Source organism: Gallinula chloropus, assembly GCF_964237585.1.
Source record: "Gallinula chloropus genome assembly, chromosome: 6".
Lineage (NCBI taxonomy): Eukaryota > Metazoa > Chordata > Aves > Gruiformes > Rallidae > Gallinula > Gallinula chloropus.
In genome coordinates, this window is record NC_140091.1 from 12,663,529 (window position 1) to 12,690,770 (window position 27,242).

General features: G+C 39.9%; 1 protein-coding gene across 1 annotated transcript in view; it reads right to left on the reverse strand.

Annotated features, from left to right (window-relative positions):
- Window positions 1-10,177: 10,177 nt before the first annotated feature.
- The window catches only part of PIGK (phosphatidylinositol glycan anchor biosynthesis class K), a gene marked incomplete at its 5' end in the record, with an annotated part of 66,188 nt that continues 49,123 nt past the window's right edge, over window positions 10,178-27,242 (reverse strand). Inside the window, one exon of the mRNA XM_084266505.1 lies at window positions 10,178-11,338. Coding sequence (XP_084122631.1) covers window positions 11,222-11,338 — 117 coding nt within the window. The 3' untranslated portion in view covers window positions 10,178-11,221. The remainder of the gene's footprint in view (window positions 11,339-27,242) is intronic.

Here is a 27,242-nt window from a genome sequence, read left to right on the forward strand (position 1 = left end):
GGGAGGAGGGAGGGCAAAGTTTATCCAAAAAAAGAAATCACTGGCTACAGCAGCGTGGCTTTCCAAAGAGACCAGGCTAAGGCTGGAGGGGTTGTGTTCTGTTTCACCTCTTCTAGTCCTGCAGGAGGCCAAAGGAACAACCATCCTGAGGCCACAGACAACACACCAGGCAACAACGGCTTGAAACAACATGACCAGAGTTCTGAAATCAAGAAGTTACACTACCAGGTACTGCAATACCAGCCACACTAGCAAAAAAAAAGAAAAAAAGAAAATATTACAGCACTGCACCTGCTAAAGTCTCTGCCTTCCGCTGTACCAAGATCATCACTGATCTGAGAGCTCCTGGATCACACTGAAGTTGGGATATGAACAGAGTTCCACAGGTACAAAACTGTCCCCCTGAAAAAGCACAGTTACATGTGGCAGTTTCTTCGTGAAGTACAGGTGTGTGGCAAGTCCCTGTAAACCCTGGGGACAGACAGCGCCAGTGCTGTACATGGGACCTCACTCACAGTGTGAATTACCGCGTTACCTTTGGCTTGTGAATAAAGGAGGTTTCAGTTACAGGGTTTTTTCCTTTTGCTTCACAAATGTTAAATGTCTGGTTTCTTCGAAGTAAATCAGTAGGTGTAACTATTGCATGAAGCATTATACCTCAGGTGACACAAGGTGTCGTCTCTCATTACACAAATTCTAAAGCTAGAACAGAGATCTTCCCTTGAAACATCTAAATGCAAGAAGCTGAACCTCAGAGGCGATATGAAGAACTGGGACCAAACTCACTATCATTTACACCCACTTAGTACCCATGGTCTTCCTCTTTCCAAAACTGGATAGCAATAGCTGCAGCTGCCCTACAGATACCCTGGTTCTCTGGGGACAAAGCTCTGTGTAACACCACAGGCCAAGAGCCACTCTCCTTGCTGCAACTGCAGCCATCCCCACTATCAAAGAGCAAGAAACTATAACCTCTTTTGCCTTAAAAGTTTTCTTTTGGTGTTCTTCTGGTCCACACCACTCGGCACACAGACTGAATGCAAAACTCTGCTATTGCCAACTGCTTGTAACCTGTCTCTTGTCAGCTGGTGTTTAACTCTCCCTCTTTCGCTGACTGTGTTTTATTCCTTCCACTTGATTTCACAACATTCTACAAAAACCAGAATGGATTTTGAGCTAACGGTAATTTCAACATCCCTTTCAGCATGTGTACTGGGGCATGTATCCAGCATATATTGCTCAAACTGATGAACTCTGTCAAATTGATTTACAGATCATTCCTAATGTGACTGCAAAAATTATACAGATCACAGTAGGTCCTCTGATGCCACCATCCTTTTGTTATTTTATTAGTGATACAATAATAAAAAGATGCTGTCATTCTAAAATAGAGCTCTTAGTTTTTCCATTAATCAAGGGCTGCAGGATGTCTATGCTAAATGTTTAGTAATGTCAGTCTCATAACAGATAATTTTAAAATAGATTTCACTGGTTTACTTTTACCCTTCAGTAGAAACATGGGGACTTGCCAGACTCTGTTGTGCTCCACATGCTTGTTCCTCTCTGCAAGCCTGGTCACTACCAAGTAGATCAGATGACACGTTAAGAATGTGAAGAAGAAAGGTGGGAAAAACTGACACTAGATCTCCTAACTTGTAACAGAGCAAAGCCAAGGATTGTAAATAATCCTTCTGCAGTTTCTGGTAGCAACAACTACCAGTGCTCATTACCTGTAATCACTTCCAGTCTTTTAAAGAAAACAAACCCAGAACTCACTCTGGTCTCCTCAGCTTCCAGTGGAGTTTCAACAAGTTCCCCACTCTTGATTACAGAAGTATGGAGGAGTGGTTTTTAAGAGAAAGTCACACTTGTAAATGTCAAACTCACTGCACAAGGGATTTGATGGAGCCAAGGAGACCACAACTTTTGAACAGGATTGATCATACAGATTTATATGCAGTAGAAATCAAGTCCAAAAAGTACAAGTGTTAAAGAGTGCAAAAGAAATGCAAATAACTTTTAAAGTGCTGCAATTTTAATTTGCAAATTAGTGATGTATTTTTCTATAAAAGCACAATTTTTGAGCTACAGCATATCCAGCTACGGTTCAGCCTGAAGTAAGGTTTTATGGCCTAGTTATAAACCAAACAGATTTACGACAGAAAATGCTGTCAGACCAGAGAAAAGTAGTACAAACTAGGCACTGCTGCCCTTCTCTGGTTTATGTTGTCATCCTGCACTCTTCACTGTAATCTGATTGATTCATTATCTTCAGCACACATCATTTCACATATTAAAAGCTGTTGCAAAACAGTGTTTACAGACATCAGCAGTTTTAAGATCTATGTTATTTTAGTTCTGAATTCCTTGCATACCTCATGCTTTTTTTATGTTTGCTTTCATTAGAGCAGCTATTTTTCATCTTGAAGAACCACAGGTCTTGCGCCACGATACAACTGGAATTGAGGAGGATAAAGACAGTATCTCTGCAGCTAAGGAAAGAAAAATACAACCATTGGTTTCTGTAATTTTGGCACAGTGTTTGCAAGATGCCCAGCTAAGGCGTGAGGATACAAAGCACGAGAACTTTCAAAAAGCCTGAGTGTTAAAGCACCTCAGGAAAACAAGTTGCTACTGAATATTTCTGGGCAAGGAAATGGAGGAAAGGGGAAGTTAAGAACCTTACTAGGACCAAGTATAGCCTTAGCACTAGATTTTAAAAGAGATTCAGGTTTGCTGACAGCCCCTCCTGGCTCTAGCCAGCAGAACACACAATGGCAATTTCACATATTATGTATTCATACACACGAACAGGAGCATAAACTGATACAACTCTGCAGGAGGTGCTTGTCCTGCAGGATTTCTCAGGCAGACTTCATAGGAAACCAAGTCATTTTTATCCAAAATAGCTCTAAGGAGGCAAGTGCGCCATAATCTAAAAATAGCTGGAAGAACATGGGGATGTAGGGTGTGGGGATCCTGAAAAGTAAGGAATAAAACGTGGTTTGAGCTATCCAGCTGTTTTCCCCTGGAATACGAAGTTCAGTCAGACTGCAGGTGACAGAGTAAGAAGTTGTGCTCCTGCATAAATTTATTTTTAATATTCTGCAAATCACATGCGCTACAAAAACTCTGAAAAATGCTGATAATCACCTCTGACTAATTAAAGTTAATTATTTTACTTTATGCAAGGAGATGTAATATCTAGTTCATTAAAAACATTGCCTAGGGATAAAAAACCCCCATAAACAGTTAAGCAGTGAAAGAGTACTTGAAAGACAAAATACAGTGCAAAAAAGAAAGAACAGAAACCTTACGGGTATCAATACTTCCCTTTCCTGGTGCACCAGTTAGCACGGATCACGTTGAGTTCCCAGCTGCCTTTCCTGCAAGCACACCTTCCATCACACAAGATTTCATAAGGAGAAAGGAGGAGGGGGAAAAAATTTAAAGGAAAATCCCCTTTAAAAAGACCTAGGAAGTATGAAAGGGCAAGAGTCCAAGAGGTGAGAAACTCCTTTGTACTGAAACAGGAAAGTGAAACTCAAAGGACGTTTTTTAAAGTGGCTGTAAAATGGCTCTGTGTATGCTAAATACCATGGAAGCCTCTAGATTGTTTTCTGCACTCAAATCTTTTCTATACTGAAAATTACAGGAAAACTTGAAATACCATGTGACACCCTTTGACACCATGTGGATGGAGTTTCAGTATCACAGCGGAGACAAAGTTGGTGACTTTTACCTTGGCTGACTGTTGAACAGGCAAATGCAGATGACTGGAAACCATCCAGGAATCAGCATCTCCCTCTGTGGCACCTTCCCAGGGGTGCAGCAGGACAGCACCCTGACAGCAAGAGAGCACACAGCTCTCACAGGGGACACTCCTGCACTGCAGCAGAAAAGAGTGACGCTCCCTTGTGTTGTCTGCCATACGAACCAGTGAAACTACTGAGCAGGTGACCAACATACAGTGTCCTTGTTCACTGTGGAGTACTTTGACCAGGAGTTGTCTTCAGAGATCTGGGAGACAGAAACACAGGAAACTACAGATAAGCAATCCTAGCATGTTCCAAATGGATGGGAAACTGACAAGGAAGAGAATTAGCTTTTGTAAGGAAAGCCATGCCTCACAAGCCATATATGTAGAGTTCTACAAAGCTTTCTGAAGCCATGGGACAAGAAGATCCACGTGATGAGTCCAAGTGGAGTTCCACAACTAGTTTTGCAAGGGGTCTCTCAGAAGAACTCCAAAGCAGCTATGGTCTGACCAGAAAAAAGAGAAGATCCTCATTTACAGTCCCCACCTGAACGAAGGAAATAAAGGGTAAGAGGACATACCACCAGCTTAAGATTGCAAGCAGTATTCCACATGAAAACAACGTATTTTCTCTGCTTTTCTGTACTCTGCCCTCAGCATCTACCACAGGTCACTCCTAGACACAGGATGCAGGGGCCAGGCTGTCTAAATAAATTGATAAATAAAAATGTGAAAAGAATTACTGTCTCAAATGAACTCCAGCTTGTACACTATACCCAGTTAGCCTCGCCATACTCACAGAGTGCCAGGCAGCCACAAGATCTAACAGCAGCAGCTGCATTCTCATTTTACTGAAAGCAATGTCAAAGCTTCTAGCTCAGATGGAGAGCAAGGCTGAACCTCTTTTAACAGCCAAGGAGAGTCATCTTAAGAACTGGGTTTCTCTGAACAGGTTTAGCTCCTTCAGGAGATGCCCAGAGATATTTAAATCTGTCAGCTTTACAGAACCCAGAACAAGGTTAAGATAACATCAGCAGCTTCTAGGACACTAGATACTTCCTGAAGTACAGGAAAGATAAAGGGAATAATGCCTGTTTAGCAAGGTATAAGGTTTTAGGACTTTGCTAACTTCACTTGGGCTACCGGATCAGGTGGAGCCCCATTAGTTAACACCCAAACATGATGTGAGTATGTTAACATCAATGTGAAGGAGATTCAGAAGGGAACCATTCGATGTGGCCAAGTTTAAGGCAAGAGGTTAGGTTTATGCATTAGCAAAAAAGGCAAAACAAGTGAACAGATCTATAACCTATCAGGGTGTGTTCCCCCCATCACATCCTGGCTGTAGGCAAGCTGCACACAAAGCCAGGCCTCAAAGAGGTTACTGATGCTCAAGGGGTCTGGTCGCCTGTGTTGGACAAAACTGGAACATTTTCCACTACAGCATTACCAGGGTTTTTTTTTTTTAATATGGACATACATCTGTAGTCAAGCATTACCTGGAACACTAAAGTGTTGCTACTTAGCACTCCACTGAAAAGATACTGCAGAGAAGGAGCAGCTGTGCAGGAATGAGTAACAAAAGCAGGTGCAGAAAACCTTCCCTACACAAAAAAACTGCAAAGACAGGGACTACTGCAAAGCAGGCTATGTAAAAGAATGGTACAAAATACAAGCATACATTGCAATGATCTACTGATGGCCTTATTTTCCATTCAATTTGCATTGCAAAAACCGAGGGACCCCAAAATCATCACAATTTGAGCCACAGTATGTTGGTTTACAAATTTAACCTGGACAGGAAAACCAGTACAGAAAAAGTAACTTAATAAAAACCGAACAGCAGTAACTAATGCCCTTCTTTGGTAAACTGGAAGCACTTGAGAAAGGAAATAAGTACTGCTATATTGGAATTGGATATACAGAAAGGACACCAATCTCTACTGAGAATGCCCATCACGCTCAAAACCAGTGGAGCTAGTCAAGCATTTCATATATGACATTATTTCAGTAAGCCCCATTGCAGGCAAGAAAGGAAATATATTTGCTATTTCAAATTAGTCAACTTAGAGACAGGGACTAGTATGACATGCCACAGATCTCCCAAATAAACCACAACCCAGTGGCCTGGTTCCTACAAAACTGTGTCACCAAAGCTGTGTAATGGTCACCAGCGTGAAAATCATCACTTCATAAGAAGCAGCATCTATGCCAGAGCTTTGCCAGCATCACTGTTACACTATAGAAACAGCCTGTTTCCAGTGTAGCTTGTTCCATTCAATGGGTTGCTGTAACAGTGCTGTCCAGAATAATTCCTGCTGATACAATTCGCATCTCTATTTAAGCCTGTTGGCCACAGCAGCAAAACCAGCTCGGTTTTGGACAAGGCTTCAGTATTCTTTGTGTATATGTGTTGGAGAGACAGGAAGGAGAGATAGGGTGAGGGGAGGGGGTGGGGAGCAGAGAAAGAGAGAAGGTTAAATCTAAGATCTGCATGGGGAAGAAGACATGGCACAATCAAACATTAATAGATGTACACCTTCATAAACTTTGAATTGAAACCTTAAACACTATCAGTTTAATCACTAAATCAGGCAGAAATCCTCATTAAGGGAGAAAAAGTAACTTGTTTTAAAGAACTTGCAAGTGAAATTAGTGCTATGAAATGCTGATTTCAGAGTATGTTATGCAGCATATACAAGTTTTCATCATGAAACACGGACGCTTTCAAGATGCACTTCCCTACAGAATATTATCTTTAAAAGTTCACAGCAAGGGAAAACAGAAAAAACAGTAGAGTGCACACAGCAGATGATATCTTCCACAAGAAGTACATTTCTCTTTGGGTTTTTTTTTGTGGTTTTTTGTTATATTTGCCTTTCACCAGATACAAAATGTAGAAACTATTTTGCCCATTATTGTACAGAAGTGTTGAAGTGATGGTTGAGAAGAGACTTTCATTATGTACACTGCTGTTTTCTGTAGTTCCTAACTTAAGGATAGCTAAGTCTCTTCAGTTAAATATTTTATGCTAGTCCACAGGCCAAAGCATCATTAAAATTCTACCAGGTCGCACCCAGCTCTGTGACAAAGGGATATCAAGTCCTCTGCCAGCCTCAGTCTTTGTCCCCATATTGTACCATGTGCAAAGGTTTCTCTCTCAAAACACCACAGACTCTGTAACACAACATTTCCACTTTGTGAATCGCCTTCTACTTTATTCATTTTGATCAAGTCCAGATAATCCTGAACTTGTAGTAGAAGCTTTTGAGTTCACAACACAGAGTACTGGATCAAATCTAACTATTGACCAGAAAAGCATCTCCTTTCCCCATCTATACTGAAGGGGCAATTAGCTCAGTGTTTGGAAGTCTTCAGACCAGAAGCTTCATTTTACTCCTTTCCTCTAATCATCCACCAGAGAAGAGAAAGCAGCAGCTCTCAAGCTTAAACCCCACCCCGCACAAATCAAACCCCAAACCTGAACAACATACTGTTGCTATCAGGACTGCAGGCTTCACTCATCTGCCTCAGTGGGCCAATCAGTCTTTCAAATCTCTATTACAGCAACAGTACATCTCCCTGCCCTCATCGCCTTGCAGAATCTCTCTGCCCATGATAAATTCACAGCTGAATGTGATCTTTGCTTCTTCAGTAATTGTGATGTAGCACTACATGCCCTGCTTTGGCGTGCAGCACTGCCCTGTGAAGGCACGTGAGACGAGATCCATTCACTCCTGGCATGTTTTGTGGATGTGGTACCAAAGAACCGAAATTCCTGACTGCTGGTACAGAGATGGAAATGGGCTCAACCTGCAGACACTCAGCGACAGAATTAGAACCAGACCACATTTGCTTTTCTGGAATCAATAACAGAGACCAGCTTTCAGGGGGAAAAAACACTGACAAAAGCAAACAACTCCACTCCCTAGAAGATATATCCTGTCGGTAATGATAGCTGTAAAGATTCTGCTGAGCAGTCTATGATCTTTGCTTATGCTAAGACGACAGCATTTCATGGTGACAGTCACATAAATAAAAAAAGATCTAGCTGGCATAGACCACTGAAGCACTGAATGCCTCATCACTGCTCAGGCTTCTTCACTGATTTTTGTGGGAATCACTTTTCAGTCTGTTACAGAAATGTAGCTTAGTCATACATTTGTGTAAACACTTGGGCATGGTCACACAAAACAGCGTTCCCAAATGTACAGAGTGTTGCATAGTTCAGAAATCAAATGAAGTGCAGAGACTCAGGAGAATCTGCATGTGAGTATAAACCTGAAAGAGCTGAAAAACTGAAACAACTTCCTGGTTATTTTTATCATCCACACATATTCTAAACTGTGTCTACGGAACCCACCGCGAGACTTGTCAATGCCGTTCTGTCTGGCTTCGCTGGTCAGTAGTTGAGATTGGATCCAGTACAGGCTGCAGACATGAAGGTACTACACCTTGCAAGCATGGGCATGCCAGGTTCACAGACTTATCCATGTAGACTCACAAAATACTGAAATTTAATTCTGCTCTAGAAGTTTCTATGCAAAGAAGCATGAAAAAACTGAACCTGGCTTGTTTTCTGGATACCATTAAAAATGATCATCTGCACAACGGAGGAAGCATCTGTACTGCACAAGCACATTGCTTGGTCTGCAAAACACAAATGGCTTGTGAGTGAGACAAGTCTGGCTGGCTCCCAAACCCCAGATCCCAAACTGAGGTTTTGAAGGGCTTTTAGGGAAAACAGAAGGATTGCTAACTTTAAGTAAAGAAATAAATACACAAAACACATTTACAGACAATTTTGTGGCATTTCTATCTATCTTTGCTTTCAGACTACAACTACTCAATGAACAAAAGTTACCACAGTATAGAAAATACTGTCTGGTAAGTATAGCACAGGCAATTTTATGGTGACTCTCAGAACGATCTGTTTCAACTCCTCACTTTATGCATATAAAAACCTTAGAAATGCCCGAAGCATAGTTTGCTGCATTCCAGTCAGATTGTTGTTCTCACTTCAATTTAATCACCTTCACAGGCACACTTACTGAGTGCTTCTATTCATAAACTGCATTTTAATAACCCACCTAATTGCCTCCTTCTCCCCAAGCAGATAAGCTTTTAAAAAGACAGCATCTTTCGTACCTTCTGCTACTTGCAAAATTCAGCTGAGTTCTGTAGATGTTTCTATCTGTCACTTCCTGCAAAAGGTGGCTGAAAGAGGGAAAGAGAGAAATGGAGTAAGGCCTGAGGAATCTGAGTAAGTATAATTGCAACTGAAGCAAGGCACAAAGCTCCATCAACTTCACTTTAGCCACTTTCTAAAGTATGACAAAACTTGCCTATAAAATAAATATTTTATTAAAAATATTCCTTACAATTGAAACAAGCATCAAAGGCTGGATTAAAAGATGAAAGCTAAGCAATTCCTCTAAGAAAGTCTGTAGGATTCATTTCTATACCTTGTCTACACATTTTTATAGTGTCTCTCTGCATTTCCTTACAGCTCTTGTACAACAGCTCTTAGTTGACTGGTACATCAGGAATAGCTGACAGTGGGGGTGGAAATAAAAAAGCTTTTCTGGTTTTAAGAAGAGTCACCACTGTATCAGATTTTGGATACAAAGTCATTGCTTGTGAAGGATGCTAGCCAAAAAACAACCCCAAAAAAGCACACTGGGAAGAAACCCAGAGATCCAGCACTAGGAATGCTGCTCAGACCTATTCATCTTCTCCCTCTCTGAGGGAAGCACTTTGGGCAAACAGAGCTTTCATCTTTCAGGTTACATTGCGCTGCAGTTGGCAGGGGATACCTGTGCACCAGTTATACAAAAACTGCTCATCACCAGCCCGTGGAGAAACCTCCAGAAGTATTTATCACAAAATACCATGTTACAGAACTGTAAGGTGTGGGAATGCTTTCCTTTTAAATAGTCATTCCTACTCTTGGTGCTCTGCACCTGCTACAGAAAAACATTTCAGCTGTTCACCAAAAAGCTTAAAGAAGTTCACAGGACCAAACTTTATATGAGGTAGAGGTGAGGCAGGCAAGTGTTTACCTCCTGATAATGGATCATTTTGTACCTTTATACTCTCCAAGCCCAGGTGTATGGAGAAAGAAAAAAGGGTTTTAACACTCAAGAGATGTACTACTCTGCTGTTTCTATCGTTCTCTCTGGCATCAGCCCTTAGAAACTCCTGGAAGCCTCAATGGCTGCTTTCTCTGTGTCCCTAACCAGAGGCTACGATGCCACAACCAGTCTGCAAGAGAAGAAAAAAGGACAATAAAAATTCAAGCATCTGTATGTTCTGTGCAATGTGAAAATGTTCAATACCATATTCTAAGAAAAATATGTTGGCTCCAATACTATATGTAATTACAAATAACTTTTGAAGATACATATGTAGCACACCATGTATACATCATGTAAACTTTATTATGATTAAGCTGGAAGCCAGGTTCCAAAAGCATACTGCAAAAGCTTCTCCTTGCTGACAAACTTATTTCTCTACATGCGCAAATTTGCTCTTTTGACTAATATCAGTATATTACACAGACAAAACCCTTTTAGCATACATTCAAGAACAACAAACTGATCTGCCAAAACTGAATTTACAGCTCCTGTGTGATAAAGCTCATTTTCCAAGGGCTCAGAAGCTGCAGGATACAACAGAACAATTTATAACATTTTTATCCTGATGGGAGAGTCGATTTTCTTCTGTGCAAATATCCAGTGCAGTGACAACCCTGAAACATCCAACTCCTCGTTCTACGGAGTGAAAATACAACACCCAGGAAGGTTCCTGAAGGACATGGTGAAGTGGTAGTTTTTTACATTGTTGGAAGTAGATTCAGTGAGGTCATTGTATATTTAGGTTTCACTTTTACCAACTCATCGAATCCTTTTTGAGTCTAGGACTGATCTAAGGGTAGCATTTAATAGGGAATTAAAAAAACCCCAACCAACCAAGACTCAATATATACTAGACTATTTTTTAAAGAAAGCTTTCAATACATCCTGCCAAAGTCTGCAAAGTGGCTTAAGTTTCTACTGATGGCATCTTAAATATTTAACATTCTGCACAACATCAAGTTCTGTAGTCATAGGTTGACTACTTTAAAATTTAGTTTGAAGTGGTGGGGTGGGGGTGGGGGAATTTACCCAATTGATCTAAAAAATTCTTTTACTGTATTTAGGTCCCTCCTCTCAGTTTAACTTGAATGAGAAAGTATTCAGAAAAGCATTAAACTGTTTAAAACAAGTAAAAAAAAAAAAAAAGAAAAAATTCAAAGATTAAAACCATCTGTTCAACTCTATTCAGAAGAAGGGGCAGAAGAGATGACTTCAAGGGAGGTCTCAACACTGTTTTTCACTATGACCATAATTTACATCCAGAGAAGTCAGATGACACCAATGAATCCAAGGTAGCAGTCAATGTAATCATCTTGCTTGCTCAAATTCAGAAGATGTGTTTCATGTGCTTGATTCCATACGTTTTGAAGAAAACCATGATGATTAGTGCCCAGAGTCCTAAAATAAATCCTCCAGGAGGATGCCAGTCCTTTTGTTTTGGTTTCTGAAAAAAGAAAACACCAATTAATTCATACAGAATTTTCACATTAAACAGGCACTGTGTTGATGAAGTGCAAAAAAAAAAAAAATTATCCTTGCAGTAAAGAAAAATATCAGTAAGCTGCACTTCTTCATAAAGGAGAGGCATCTTTCTTTTTGATGTGATAGAAGGGCTGATGGAAGGTGAGCTGCCACTCAATTACCACAAAAAGACCACAAGAACTCTGCCTGAGACACCACTTTGTGCATATCAGCATTGTGGGACATGTTTGAACTCATTTGTTTGGACAGAATTTCTCATATCTGGTCTCATGTTGATACAAGAGAGAAATGTATGAAAAACAGTGAAAATGTGAAAAGAAAGTGTTGTTTTTCCACTACATAGAATGTTTTCTACAGCTCCTTTTGTACTCAGAATTATGTGAATAAACAGATATCTAACCACATAAGAAGCTAGAATTCATTGTTACAGGAATATCATAAAACAAAATAGGATTGTTTTTAATGTCAATCACATTTCCCAGGGGCCTCATTGAGTCTAACTGCCTTTTCTTAATGCAGAAGTATATTCTGCAATTCAAATACCTGTCCCTTCAACAATTTTTTCATCTTCCATAAAAAGCAATACATTGCAATTTGTTAAGGCCTTTTCTATCTCACACTGAGGAGTAAGACAAGAGAAAACTTGTCTGTTGTCTACCTCCTCTTATTTAAAAAAAAATAAATCCGATACTCGGTATTAAGTAAGAAAGGTATTGCAGAAGACAGGAGCTGCTGTGTGCCCCAAGATCTTTTTCAGGGCAGAGAATAAGGTGAAGCTGTATCAACACAAAATTTTAGTTAAGACCACCACAACAAAAATATCAGAATTACAGTATTTAGAAGCTGAGTCCCTCATGCCTGTGCTTACTCCTACCCTCAGCAGGTATGATTTACAGATATTCTACGCAGACAGAGATGATTTACTATTAGAATAATAAATACTGAAGTACTTGCTGAGCTTTTTATTCCTTCCTTGCTGAAAGATTTGCACTACTTTGCCCTTGTATAGAACAAGGCACAAGGGGTACAGAGAGTTGGTTTCGTTGCATTTAGTCAAATTTAAAATTCTCTTTCTGCCATGTGAGCAACTATTATAAGAGATGGTACTGTTTCAGTCTCTGCATGAATCTGTGTACGGAAGCTTGTCATTCTCCACTACATGTACCAGGTGGCTGGTGAACTTTAATGCAATAAGGAACAGTTTGCAGTGTCTGTTCTTCCAAAACAGCTTTCCTATCAACAAGAAAACAGCGTTTGTTGATTGCTCAGCTCCCATTTTCTAAGCTACATTGTTTTAGCTTTAGGTTTTTTCTTTAAGCGCTGCACTCGTAATTAGAAGATACAACAAACAGCCACGTCACCCGAGACCCAAAGAACCTGGCACTCTGAAATATTAATGATTTTACTCTGATACAGGAGTCACAGAACCAGCATTATAATTTACAGCAGCAGCAACAAAACCAAAGATAAGAGCAAGGATGGTGCCTGTACACACAAACCACTCACTCTCCTAAGAAGCACTCGCCAGCTGCAGTGTGTGTGCTTTTGGTAATCTGCCGCCCTGCTGATATTCAGAGCCACACATCTCCACATCAGCATCTCTGAAAATCAACCCCACACGTTCAAAAAGGCTGCCAGCACACCTCACTTCTGAAAGTAACAGCACATGACACTTCTCCACACAAAGGAACTTTCTTGTTTAAATCCTCCTAATTAACCCGTAACTTCGTGTGCATATTGCAGTGCCTGTTTCATCAATCTCTTTGTACTATCAATCTTTCCTTTCTTGGATCTCAGACAAATTCCTTACCACAAAGTGGCACCTGACCCTTCGAGACAAATGACTTCAATTTGCAGTCAGCGACACTAAAAGCCTCTCTCTCCTATTTTCTATAGAACACGTAATTTAATTTCTTTAAAGAATTTATATGAATAAATATTTATAAGGTGATCTATGAGTATGGTTTTACATTTTGTCATGCCATATATTGATGCCTCCATGGGATCCCACAAGCAAACAGAGGCCAGGGCAGCAGCAGCTCTGCACTGGGAAACCCAAGGACATGCGTATAGTTGGTTTAAAGCCATGGGATGCAATGTTAAAACATAAAGGATTAAAACCCAAGGCATAACAAAAAAAAAACAACCCCAAAAACCCCCATTAAACTATACAAGAGCTACATACTTAGTCATCTTAAAAATAAATTATCTTAATAAGATTTACAGACCCAGAAACAAAAATGTACACATAAACATTAAACCACAATAAAAGGGCAAAGAGATGCAACTCTGTTGTACATCTGTAAGTCAATAGTGAGGTTAATTGAGCACAAAATTATACTGAAATATGCCAGTATTTTCCACTAGGGGCACATAGATATTAAAACCTTATGAATACCTGAAAGGGGATTACACAGATTCATGTTTAAACTACAAAGTATAACTGTATGAGCTGAAATATGTAATTTTCTTTAAATTAACTTGAGCATAGATTCCAAAGTTAATCACTGAATTAAAAATGTAATCAGCTTTCAAACCGAGAAGTTTATCCTGCTAAAATCATAACAAATAGAACAGAAAGCTTCAATAACAAATCTTTTGTCCAGCTGGGCACATCACCTAAGCAGCAAACAGCAGTGAAGTTTCTTTACAAAGAACTGCATTTTGCACTTGCGAATCAAACCCATCCACATGTTAGATGGAGTTGCCGCTTCCATAAATTACGTCAGCAAATTGTAACACAGGCCGGCAGAGCGCTTTCTGCTTTCTGCCAGCGCCGCTCCAACAGCAGCCCCAACAATCCTCTCCTCTTGGCAGAGCTGTGTCACTACCACCAGCACTGCCAGTGTACCCACATCCGCAAGGAAACACAGCATCGCTCTGAGCTGTCACAGCTCCGCCAGCAGTCTTGCATCCCAGAGTCGGAGGCCAAGGCAGGATGCCCATCTGCAGACAGACACGAGCCTCAACCTCCCTGCTGCAGAAGCTGACTATTTTGTACTGGCAGGTGGGGAAGAGTTGGAGAGTTCTCTCCTAATGAGAAAAACTATTACAGCAACAAAGAACAACTTTAATAGTTTCCTTTTTAGACCCATATACTGGAAAAAAGTTTAGGAAAGACATTTTTTTTACTATGCTTACACCAGTTCTGTGGCCGTAAGCAATCCCTAGGTACAGTGCCCCTGTAGGTCAGTTTTAGGACTAACTAGAAAACTTTAGCGAACATAAAGTTTTTCCAGATTCCTAAAAAAAAATAAAATATTCAGTATTTATCCTGTGCCCATTGTCTAGCTCAGGGTCTTATTCCAGGAAATGGCTGGTAAAGTCAGGCCATTACTGAAAGTCTGGCATTTTCTCGCTTGCAAGGAAATGCTAAATACACAAAAATTGTTAAGTGTTGCAATATTTTAATTTGCAATTAATCATGTATCTTTATTATGCCTAAATTGATGTGAGAATGAAAAGCCTACAGACTGATTGCAGTCCATACAGACCACGTGTAACTTTACTGTATTTGTGAGGAGCAGAGGCAATAGGTGCTTTGGTTCATGTTGTTCTGAATCTCATTGTTGCAGTGCCCACGTAAGCACCGAGTACCGCCTGTGTAACCCAGGTATTTAGGTTTCGTGATTTACGCCACAATAGAGCCCCATTATAAATGGCCTCTATTCCTACAACAATAGTGGTAACACAGAGGTGAAATGCACATAAAATGGTACAATGTGTCATGAACAAATACATTTGGAAGCTTAAGGGCTAGTTATTATAGAATTGCTGGAGATTCCAAATTAAAAAGATAGGTAGCTAAGCAACCGCAAGCTTCCTCCTGTGAACAGTTTTCTGCTGCACGCTCTCTAGTTCTGGTGGACTCATTATCTGGTGGAACTTAAAACCAGTTAACAGAGAGTTGTTCCAAGTACTGTAATTAAGGAGAGGATAGAATGGTGTATTTTCAAACTAGATGGTTCCATAGGGACTGGAATGGAAAGTATCCAAGGCTTTCAATGAAGGTGTTTCATAAAACATGCAATACTTGTTATTCCAATTAAAATAAGTTTTATGCAAAAAATAAGAGAAAGGTATTAAAAGTTGAAGTGGTAATTAGATTTAGAATGGTTTAATTTTAAAATGTTACATCAGAACAGAAATAAGATTTAAAACAATGTATTAACATTTCACATGGAAAACACTCTGTTAACTACTATAATCTCACCCTACAGTCCTCTTCTAACAGAGCACCCTTTGCATTATGTCCTCAAGAAGGATAAATATTCGTACAGAAAGCTTTGGGTTGAACTCAGAAGCCACATTGGGATGGCAGCAGTAAAGAAAACGGTGCACACGGCATTACAGTCAGGAATGTAATAATCCTCAGATGGAGAAAAGGATACACAAATTCTTCAGTCTCCTCCAGCATCTTATTCCTAATTGGGCTTTGAGAAAGTGGACAAAACCTTAAAAATTCATGTGCACATGACTCTTGCTATGGGGGATGTTCTCCCAACCTGAGGCAGATGGTGTGTGTCTGTACCACGAGTACAAAATACCCAGAAGTAACTAAACAAAAACAAAACATGAGAAGTGCTGCATTCCAACGAGTCCATTCAAGTGGCAGCTATCACAAGTTAAGCCCCACTTAACCCTCTCTGCAGTTTCAGTGCAGCAGCTAGAGCGTTGGGGGAGATCCTGCACACACTGTTTGGTGGGGCTCTCCACCTCACTAGTCTTGGGGTCAGCAAGCACTCTCAGGGAAGCAAAGCACACTTGCTGTGTGTCTGTGCAGTGCTTGCCATCTTTAGCCAATCTTATGCATTTTGTGGGGTAAATTTCCAAGCCTCCTTCTTGGTCATCGTTTAAATGAACATTTCTATTTCTTCCAGTGCAATACTAAAGGTTTTCTTTCTTGTTTCTCATGATACCTCACTGTGTATGTTAGGGTCTCTGTTAAAGACCAGGAATGAAATCTGGAAAAAAGTTAATATCCACATTTCAAAACAGGTCTTCAAAATTTGAGGCCAACTTCAGATCCAAAACTGAACCAACTGTCCTGCTTCTTGTCTCAGAACAAAACAACAGTGATCTCAAACCAATGGACAAGGAAACTCCTTGGAAAAGCCAAATTCTACTATGCAGTGCACCACACCAACTGCACATTACGTATTTCCTAGTGACATTCCATAACTATTCCATTACCTGGAATTTAAAATTTCAAACTGGGTAATCCTCTCAATTCTTATGGCAAGCACAACACAAAGTTTAATTTCAGCACTAATTTGTATGTATCACAAGCAAATCACAGCATTAAGTGTGTCCTCAAAGCTGTTAGTGGAAGTATGCACTTCTAATTTGTTAGCTACAGTTTTGATTTGGGGTCCTTGCAGGGGAGTGGGGAAAATCAAATAATTCCAGCCATCTAGTAACACTTTAATCCTCTTTTGTGCCCACAGCAAGATTAAATTCATAACTCCAACATAAATGGTGCCTGTTAATCTGCAAAACTATTTAAAGCACTTTTGTCTAATCTCCCAGTTTGTGGCCATTAAACACAGTACCATGCTTACTGATCTCTCCCATAGTAATAATGACGAAAGTTCACTCATCGACAACAAAAACTCATGAAGAATTCAGGAAAGAACACCAATTAAACTGAATTAACATATCAGTCCCAACAACAGCATTTTATTTACTTTGAAACCTGTGCAATTATGGTACCATAACCTACAATGCTGCTATGATAGCTTTAGTTTTTCATTCCATCTAAATTAAGTAATCTATAAGGTCTTTTTATACATTAAATTGTACTTTAAAAATGGCTGCTTACTTACTATTCTCTACTTTCAGTGTTATCTCTCAGCATTACAAAGCACTTCAAAGCACTTTTAGTGGTTTGACAATTATTCATTAATCTTCCAACCTGTGACAACACATAACACACAACTCCTAATCAAAGGGAGCTTTCCCAGCCCGGGGGACTCACTGCAGTTTAATTCCCAGACAAGCCAGTGCTCAGATGAATGATGCCTGCCTGGCAAACGCAATAGGGATTCTACTAGGGAGCCTCAAAACCAAGGTGTACAATTCACTACATCCAAAGCTGACAAACACAGCTCTGTCCCAGCAGTGCTGACCATCCATACCTATCTTTGATGGCCTTACCACCACAGCACAAGGGCTGAGCTCTTACTTGTACAGCTACCCAGTGAGTTACACTGTGGCACTCATGAGCACGTGTGCTTAAGGGTGGAGGTGAAAAAGGTCACAAGATAAATCTGTATTAAGAAAAAAAGCCCAACCACTTCTATTCAAGGTATACTAAGCAAATTATATCATGAATATGCATATGAATCAAATGAATACTCTTTCTTGAGGTCATGATCATGATTACTCACAAAAAGACACCTAAAATTCAGAGCAAACATATAAATGACATTTGCAAACGCAAAGCTTCATGCCACTGAAACATTCAAAACCAGAAGATGAGCAGCTAATTGAATAGACTGTATTTAAAACTTGGCCAGCAGTACTTTGCTAAGCACCCTTCTCTTTCAGTATGTTTATCTTTAGTTAATGTAATCAAGAGGTGTCCAGTGCTGGGGAATCCACCACTTCCCTGAGGAGATTATTCCAATGGCTGGCTGCTCTCATTGTGAAAAAACTTCCTCTAGAGTCCAATCAGAATCTCCCCAGGAGTAACTTGCATCCATTACCCTTCATTTTTTCTATGTGTCTCCTTGCAGAAAGAGAGTCTCCCTCTTCTTTGTAGCCACCTTTTAAATACTGGAACAGGGTGAGGACATCTCTCCTAAGCCACCTTTTCTCAAGGTGGAACACACCCTGTTCTCTCAGCTTTCCCCCTCATAGCAGGCTTCCCAATCCTTGGATCATCCTTCTCTGGACCCTCTCCAGCCTGTCCACACCTTCTGTGTATAGTGGAGACCAAAACCAGGTTGTCAGGTGTGGCCTGACCAGTGCTAAGCAGAGCAGGATGATGACTTCATCATCTCTGCTGGTGATGCCCTTGTTGATGCAACCCAGCATCCTGCTGGCTCTCTTTGCAGCAGCAGCACAGTGTTCATACTGAGCTTGCTGTCCACCAGGACCCTCAGGCCCCCTCCCACAGAGCTTCTCCCCAGCCAGGAGGGCCCCAGCCTGTGCTGCACTCCTGGTTTATGTTTTTCCAGGTGCTAAATCTTACACTTGTTCTGGTTGTTCTTGTGCACCCACTCCTCCAGCCCCTCCAGGTTTTCCTGCTGGGTGACTTTCCCTTGCAAAGTGTCTGCTTCCCCAATCAATTTTATACCCTCCGCAAACTTCATCAGGATGCACTTGATCCCATCATTGAAATCACTTATGAAGATATTAAATAGCTCTGGGCCCAGTATTGATCCCTGAGGGACCCCACTTGTGACAGGTTGCCAGTCTGAAAAGGAGCTATTTACCACCACCCTCTGGGTACAGCCTGTCAGACAGACCACTTCTCTAGACTACGATGCAAGTTCCTCTAGAAGGAGGCTGTGGGAAACAGTATGGAAAGCCCCTGGGAGAAATCCAAGTAGATGATGTCCCCTGCTTGCCCAAGCAGGTTACTTTGCCATAGAAGGCAATCAGGTTTGTCAAGCATGATTTGGCCTTGGTGAACCTGTGATGGTTTTCTCCAATCACATGCTTCATTTGACTTGTGATAGCCCCCAGGAGTATTCATTCCATAACTTTCCAGGGATTGAAATAAAACTAATGTGCCTGTAATTTCCTGGATCATCATCAAAGCCCTTCTTGGAAATGGGGGTGGCATTAACCTTCTTCCATTTTACTGGGACATCCTCCATATTTCAGAACTTCTCAAAGATTATGGAGAGTGGCCTTGCAATGATGCCAAAGCAGTCTCTTGGTTCACCTACTTACCCCACCTTTAAAGGGGATGAACTGGGGTTTTTTTTGCTTCCAGGAGAGTGCACTTTAAAAACAACTCAGCATTTGCTAGTTCCTTTATCCCTCATGGACACTTCCCAGGGAATCTCTCCCAAGTGAGCTCTAAGCAAGCTGAAGTTTGCTTTTCTAAGAGTCTAAAACCTCACTCAAATATAAAAACAACCCTCCTCCTGCTACCCAACGTTTGGGTTAAGCAGGTAGAAACAGCAGCTGCAAAGAACAAAGGAGGTGAAAAGGGTGTGTAGAGGCTGCCAGAGTGACAAAGATATTTTGTATTCACAAAAATACAAATGTGTAAATAGGGCCAAGCTATTCTTAGAGCACTACTCAGAGCATGTCTTCTACAGTGCAGATCTTGTTCATACGAATTCAATGTTGTGTTGCTACTGGGAGCAGAACCAAACTCTCAGCTCTGCAGAAACAAGGCAGTGCATGCATGCACGGCTTCTACCTGTTTCAGTCTGGAATGATTACTCCATGCACCATCCCAACCTTTCTAAGGAGCACAGCACTTCCTCCTCAGAAATCTAAGTTGGATTTCCCATAGTGTGCCTCTGGACACAAGGTGAGCCCATTCAAATGCCTCTGAATCAATGTGCTCTGAGGCAGGTGTTTTTTTCTTAAGGATTAATTGTACACCTTGCAACTTCCATTATGCAGTATAATTTTGATCATTCAAATTCAAATGAAGTTGTTCCTGTTTATGTGGAGAATCCATGATGTTCATAAATTATTATCCTGTTCCTTTCAAAGTAGTAGTGACGCTTCTAACCACACATTTTTTTCTGGATATCCCATGAGTATCTATTCGTTTATTTCCAGGTGGTGGGCTGTATTAACAACAGATGTTAGACAACGTTAGATCATATACTCCATCTGTCATATTGAGTACAAAATCTAATCAAATATCTCAACAGCTATATTTAAAAAAAACTGGAATCCAAATAAATATTCCTTATTCAGATGCTTTTTACTGCTCATTTTTTAAATCTCTACAGCTAGAATTTAAAAAGTTCTCCTTTGCCCTGAGCCGTGTGCTATGTTAGATGTGTGTGCAACAGAGCTCTGTATTTTCCAGCTCCAGCATGTACAACTCAAGACAGTATTACATTTAAGAGTTAGACATGAAAAAATGGATGGAAGGAGCAAGGCAGAAGCAAAAGGTGCTTGCACATTTATATCTGCAAGATCAAATATGGCTGTGTTGTTATTACAACCCACTTTCATTTTCAGCAAGAAACCAGTGTGCTGCACCTGTTGATAGATGGTTTGTTCCCCACCACCACCCAGCTTTTAAAGGCAATTGTTGCATTCAGTAGTTTTGGACTCATATGCCAGAGAAGTATTCTAACCAAGTTCACTTTGTATGTGCTCTTTATGTGAACAAAAAGAAAAGGAACTATCCTGAAATATCAACCTAATACTTTTGGCTACTCTAATTGCTATACAACCTTGGCAAAAAAAACCAAAATCAAATGTAAAACATGGACACAGCAGCAGTACAGACACTTATTTAGTGGTTGCACGTAATTACACCTACATCAGAAAGCCATTTCTGTTACACTAGGCATGTCAAAGAACAAGGATTCCCAGGGAGCAGATCCATTCCTGCAAAGAGTTTCTGTAGGCAGCTGCCATTAAGAAAGAATGTCAGATTTATGGCATCAGAAATATTCAGTGTTCCCACATGACATCTGCATTCCCACATGGCTACATTCATCACTTGAATGCTAGGTGGGTTCAAAGACCATCTTTCTGGAGGAGAATGAGTGTAACAGTATATACCCCGGGGGTTATCACATGCAATTTGTAGAGTATCAACAACTTTCTGAAAGGCTAAGTCTTTTAAAAAAAAGGATAAAACCACAGGTGGTCTTATCCAATTGCAAACATGTTGCACCTTTCCTGCCTACCATCTAAACTAAACTACAGGGTTACTGCCCTACTGATGTCATGTTGTTGCTCAGTCCTGTGGGAGTGCTGATCATCTGTTTGTCAGCCCTGTATTTGTAGACAGTCTTTTGTGTTAAGCATTCCCTCCTGAAAAAGTGCTATCACTCACTAATTCACAGGCCCCACCACTGGAGCCAGGCTTCTCCAGGAACACAGAGCCACAGGAGACAGCTGTCAACGTGCAGGGTCTCTCACCCTGGGTGGGGGGAAGGCTGAGGGGAGGAGAGTGCTGGCTATGACTGAGTGCTACACACCAAGCAAGAAAGCCTGTCGCTGTAGAAGTGATCACTTGCACAAAGCTGGACCACAATCTCATGCAAAGAATCTGCACAAGAACAACAATGTGGGATGCTGTCTTGTCTGTCCAAGAGTATGAACACAGCTGCTCCATTACTGGAGTCTTCATTCATTTACCTCTTCCATTCATTCTTCAAATGGAAATGATTTCATCAAATTTCAACCCTCTGAATTATTTAGGAAAACAATTCTAGACAGAGCACTAGAGAGCAGCCTGCCAATATCTCTACCTCTGGCCATTCATCAATCCTGTCAAGAGCTTGATAGTTACATTGCTGTGCTCCTCACAGCATGCTACTGAAGGGTAAACAAAATATAATTAGCCTAAAACAAAAAAATCACCAACAACACCTCACTAAGTTTACATGGTTAAGTGGGATAAATGTGTGAATATATTCAGAGCTAACAGTGCCTTCAACTGAGGAAAACTGTTCAGAAAGGTATCTGTCAGCACAGCACTACAAAATTCATAAAGCTAAAATTGGTAACATTTATATTTTTTCCTTACCAACAGGAGCTTTTTGGTAACAGCTATTTTTGTATTCTGCATAAGATCAGAAGCAATATAGTAGACTGAAGAAAAAACCTAGCAAACCTGCTAATTTTACTATCACTGAAATATCATTTAAATAAATGCTATTAGAGAAACTTGTGTGTAAACAATGAAAAAGTAATGATTAATAAAGACTATACCAGGTTATGTGAGAAATGAAAACGCTGTAGAACACATTTGATATCAGAAGACTGAATTAAATCCTGCACCTTGGACAAATTACTGTAACATGCTGCAGCAACCTGCTTTATATAGAAACATCCTGATCCTTCTACGTATAGTGACAGATTAACACAAAGTCAAGAATTTAGTCTTACACTCAAATTACACATTTACTTACACACAAGCACATTGTTTCTATGCCCAGAACAATCAGTACTAAGCAATAATATAAAGACTAAGAAATGCTTCACCCTTTGCCTAAAGACCTACTAGCATCCCCACCCTCTCCCTCTGTTCCACGTGCACCCCCCATGCACAAAGTTGGTTTTCTTATTCCTGGTATTCCTGTAGTAGAACAGCTTCCTATCTTTTCACCAGTTTCTACAGCAGACAAAGCCCAAAAGAATTCTGAACAAACTGGGTGTAATTTGGGGATGCCAAAGGCAGCACTCTCATTGCCCAGAGGCTTCTGCTGAAAAATTAGCAGAAAGGTGGGAAAGACGCCCTCACTCTGCATATAAAAACAAGCCTTACTACGCCAGGACCACTTTGGAGGATTGCTTACTTTCACATTTGCCAGGTAAGTTTCATTCCAAATGCAAAGCTTGTTGCACCAAAGATTCCTCTTATGGAATAGCAAAACTGATCACCAAACTGAAAGCAACTCTTGAGTAGTATTTCTTCTGTTAAATACCATATTTACTGAAAGAAAAAATGATTTAATTTACCATTAAAAGTTTTCCCAAAACAGTTTTACTTTAATTAGGAAAGTCCTAGAACTTGCTTAGATCATGCACAACATTTTAAACTATTACCCTGGCACTTTGTAGGCTGTGGTGATATAGACAAGACTTATTTTTTAATTCAATAAGAATTAACAAAATAAATGTAGCAGCTCTTCATGTTATTTTCAGCTTTTAATTTACATTAAAAGACAATGAATAGTATTATTAAGTAACATTTCTTTTGATGTAGACTTTCACTGCTACTGTTTACCATAATAATAATAATAATAATGAAGGTTATAGTCTCTACAACACCAAAATTCTACTGCTAGGAGTTACACTTTCTCACTAAGGTTTTTGTAGTTTAATTGTCTTCATCTAATATTGATATTGGTACTTGGATGTAATTAAGAATAGGGGAACTGTTCCTACAATACTATTCCAATCCATTAAGCAAATTTTCTCACTATGATATGAAAATTTTCATCTACTTAATTAGCACACCTACTTCTTCTGAGCCTAAGTGCACCTAAGCTATGTTTTATGATGGCCCAAGGAAAAAAAAAAAAACCACAACACATCAATTATGCTTCCACTCAATTGTACAACTATTTTAAAATGTGTGAACAGTTAAGACAAAATTGAAAAATTACCATAATAGGCTTTTGACACTTCCCTGCTTAAGCAAAAATTAATTCTAATTCCCTGTTTTTATGCAAAGCCTTTATAATTTCTCTAATCTCAAGTTCCCATGAGAGAGAACACAATACTTTCAACTACAAGAGTGTGAGGCTTGGCATCTTCTCTTTTTAGTTATGCAGTTTATTTGATGGAAGTCTAAACTGCTAAGCCTCCCTTTGTGCTTAATATAAGCCATCCTCAGTGGAAATACAAGTTAATTTAAGTAAAATGAAGTTTTAGGAGGAATGCATTCTCTTGCACAGAAAGCCTCACGACAGCAAAGCTTTTTTAAATTCAACATCTGTCTCCTGAATTGCTCTAGAATCTGTAATAAAAACAAACTAAAAAGAAGAAAGATTTTTAAAAGGTGCTTTTACATGTGAATCTTCATAAAACCCATCTGAGTAACTTCTTTATCATTTTACCACGTTTTTCAGTTTCATCTTGTATCGTACATTAAGATACTCTACAATGTAATGAATTAGCATGTTCTAACCATAAGACATTAAGCATCTTCTGTTTTATTAATGGTGACCATTATAAAAACATACTGCTTACATTACAAAAGTAGATCAGGTATATTGCTGGTATACACTCCCATAAACAGTAAGGTGTGTGGATCACATACTAAATTCACAGCTATTTCATATATTTCTTTGCCCTGAATCACAGCTGAAGTATTTGTACATCAGACACTGTGCTTCAGCAGCACATGGTATATTATGATGCCTACAAACCTATTAAGGTCACAGAAAGCTTCAGCATACATTTAGTCTATTCCCATGGGAGGCAGAGGTATATTATTTGCATACCATTATGCACTGAAAAGCTATTCAGTTATCTCCACTGGAGACAACTCACCACAGTGACCTAAATAGTATTCAATATTTGAAGGAACAGCAAACAAATGGGACCCAGGTAAGCCAAATCCAAAAAGACTCAGAATATCTAAGAATCCAGCCTTATAGATGACAAATGCAAATGAATGCAGGGTATCACAAAAAAAAAATCTCATGGAAGCAAAGAAAGATGAAAACATTGAATTATATGCTTAATAGAGGGCTACAACTTTGAGAGTTAAAATGACTGGAGAGGTAATTTTAGTAAAAAAGCTCTGGCATTAGCCAAGCTCAAATCACAGAACTCCCTTAAAAATAACCTCCTTAAATTTGCAGCAGCAGCAGCAGTTCTAATATCAGCTGCCCAAAACAAAGTGAAATAGCTATTGATATTTTATCTATAGCACTGTGCAACAACTCACATGACGTTAGTAGTTGAGACCCCTGGGACACGTACATGTTGCTTCTTCAGTAACAGCTGTAATCTCGTCCATGCTTTCTGTAATCACGTACACGTCCTAGCATGCTGTAATTGTCCTCCTCTGTTGTGTTTCCCCCATAATTACAATATTTTGATTAAACATCTACCAGCCTCTACTCGCTCCCTTTTTCTAGTTATCCTTCTCGATTTCGATATAGACACAAAGGGAGAATATAAATAAAGTATCTTTGCACTTTGTGCAGCAAGTCAGAAGAGATTAACTTAACAGTCCTTTATGGCCTTAGTCCACAAATCAGAATCTCTCACTCTTAACCTTGTTCTGCTTTTTGCCAACATGCTATGTGAAGTTTGCTTTAAGCTGTAGGCACTTTTGAACCTGTCTCTTTCTGTAAAGCTCTGAGCATAGCTACCACACAGTAGAAACAGTAACCAGAGTCTTAAATCACAGTTGTGAGCAGGTTGTAAAGCACAACAAAAGGAGATCATGGCACAATCAGTCCAAAGCCAAAACAAAGACACAGAAAGATGAATAGCATATACTGAAAGGTTTGTGCATACAGGATCTTCAAACACATCTGATTCAGCTGAAAAAAAGCACAATTTTTTTTTATATATATAAGAAATATAATCATGTTTATAGTTCACGGTCATACAGCTACTACTGAACTGAAATTTGAAGGGTCAGATGAGTAAACCACAATGATCTACGGCATTCTACAAAGGCAGACGTGTTACAGTCACTTCCTGAACCTCCTCCTTCATCTTACATCTCAGATAGTGCTTATTTAAAAGAAACGATTACAGGAATTACCTTCTAAAGCAGCTGTAAATTCAACATGGCACCTCTAACAATTACAGCTACTACAGAGCCAGGGTATCTTTTCATGTATTTTTTAATAGTACTTCTGACAATTCTATATGCTGGTGGGGATCAAACTGATGTCTCACAATCCATGAAATGGATGATGCTACATTCACATATAATGCCTCATATTACCAGTATTCTCAAAGGCAAAATGAGCACTCCCATGATATGCACAAAAGCCTTAATTCTATTTCCATTTCAACTTTCCAGAATAACTATTATTTTCACTCTCCTCTGCTCTTGAGAAAGATAAACAAAAGTGTTCAGGGAATATACATACACATCATCAGTTTTGGCTGATATTACCTATTCTGGGTGGCGTTAGAAATTCCGTACCCACGTACTCTGCCAGACTGAAAAAATGCCACCCCACTCACACCCCTGTTTTTTCTTCTTTTATTTCTTTCTTTTAAGCTGTACTTAATGAGCACCAGGGTCTAAGAGGAATGGGGAAGAGGGGAGTGTGGCCACTTGAGGGGAAGCCCCTAGTTAAATGACTCCAAGCTGCCTGGCAAACTGATTGTCCCATCCCACACCAAAGGAAAATGAAGATACAATGGCGATCTATAAATCTAAGGGTTTTCACAGATCAGGGAGAGAAAAGAGACACAACCTGAGAAAACTGCACAGTTCAGTGCTGTACTTTGCTTAAACTGCAGGATATGTACAGCCTCAAATGGTCATTTTGAAAACACTGCACCCGTTGCACCCATTTCTGCAATTGCATCTCCCCAAAGAGGTGACTATTTTTGAGGGAGACTGTCACACCGTGCTGGGTGCACTTCAGTCAAGAAGTCATAAATTCACATTCCAAGACATGACAGCAGAGACTGGACCCTACTGATGTCCAGAGAAAGTAATGACATACATGCACATCAGATTTTGCTAACTGTGCAACTAACGTTCTTAAGAGAGCTGTGCAATGGGGAAAAAAGAAAATTCTTATTGTTTTAAAAATACACTTTCTATACTTATTAAAAAATGCAACGGAGGGGTAAATTTACATGTTTTAATGGATAAAAAGGGAAGAAAGGATGGACCATGCATATAACATTTCTGTCAAAAAAAGGCTACCATCCTCCATCAGTGTCTCTGGGTAGCTGCAACAGGCCATGGCGAAGTTTCCCCACTTCATGTCTCACAGCAAACATTCAGTGTGGTATTTCTAGTTGGAAATGGTTAAAAACAAGAACTCCACAACTCATTGTTCAGGTTCCTCATGCAAGATGCTTTTCAACACATTTAGTTATTCTATCCATTGTATTCGGCTATAGTTGGAAGAATTTAATACTACATTCAATTCCCCTGTAACGCTTGGTCAGCAACAAAACCCACTCATTCTTCTTTTCTGGCTCTGCTGAGCAGTGTTGTGTGCAGACAAAAAGAAGAGTTCACCCTGCATGAATATTCTGGTAGTCTA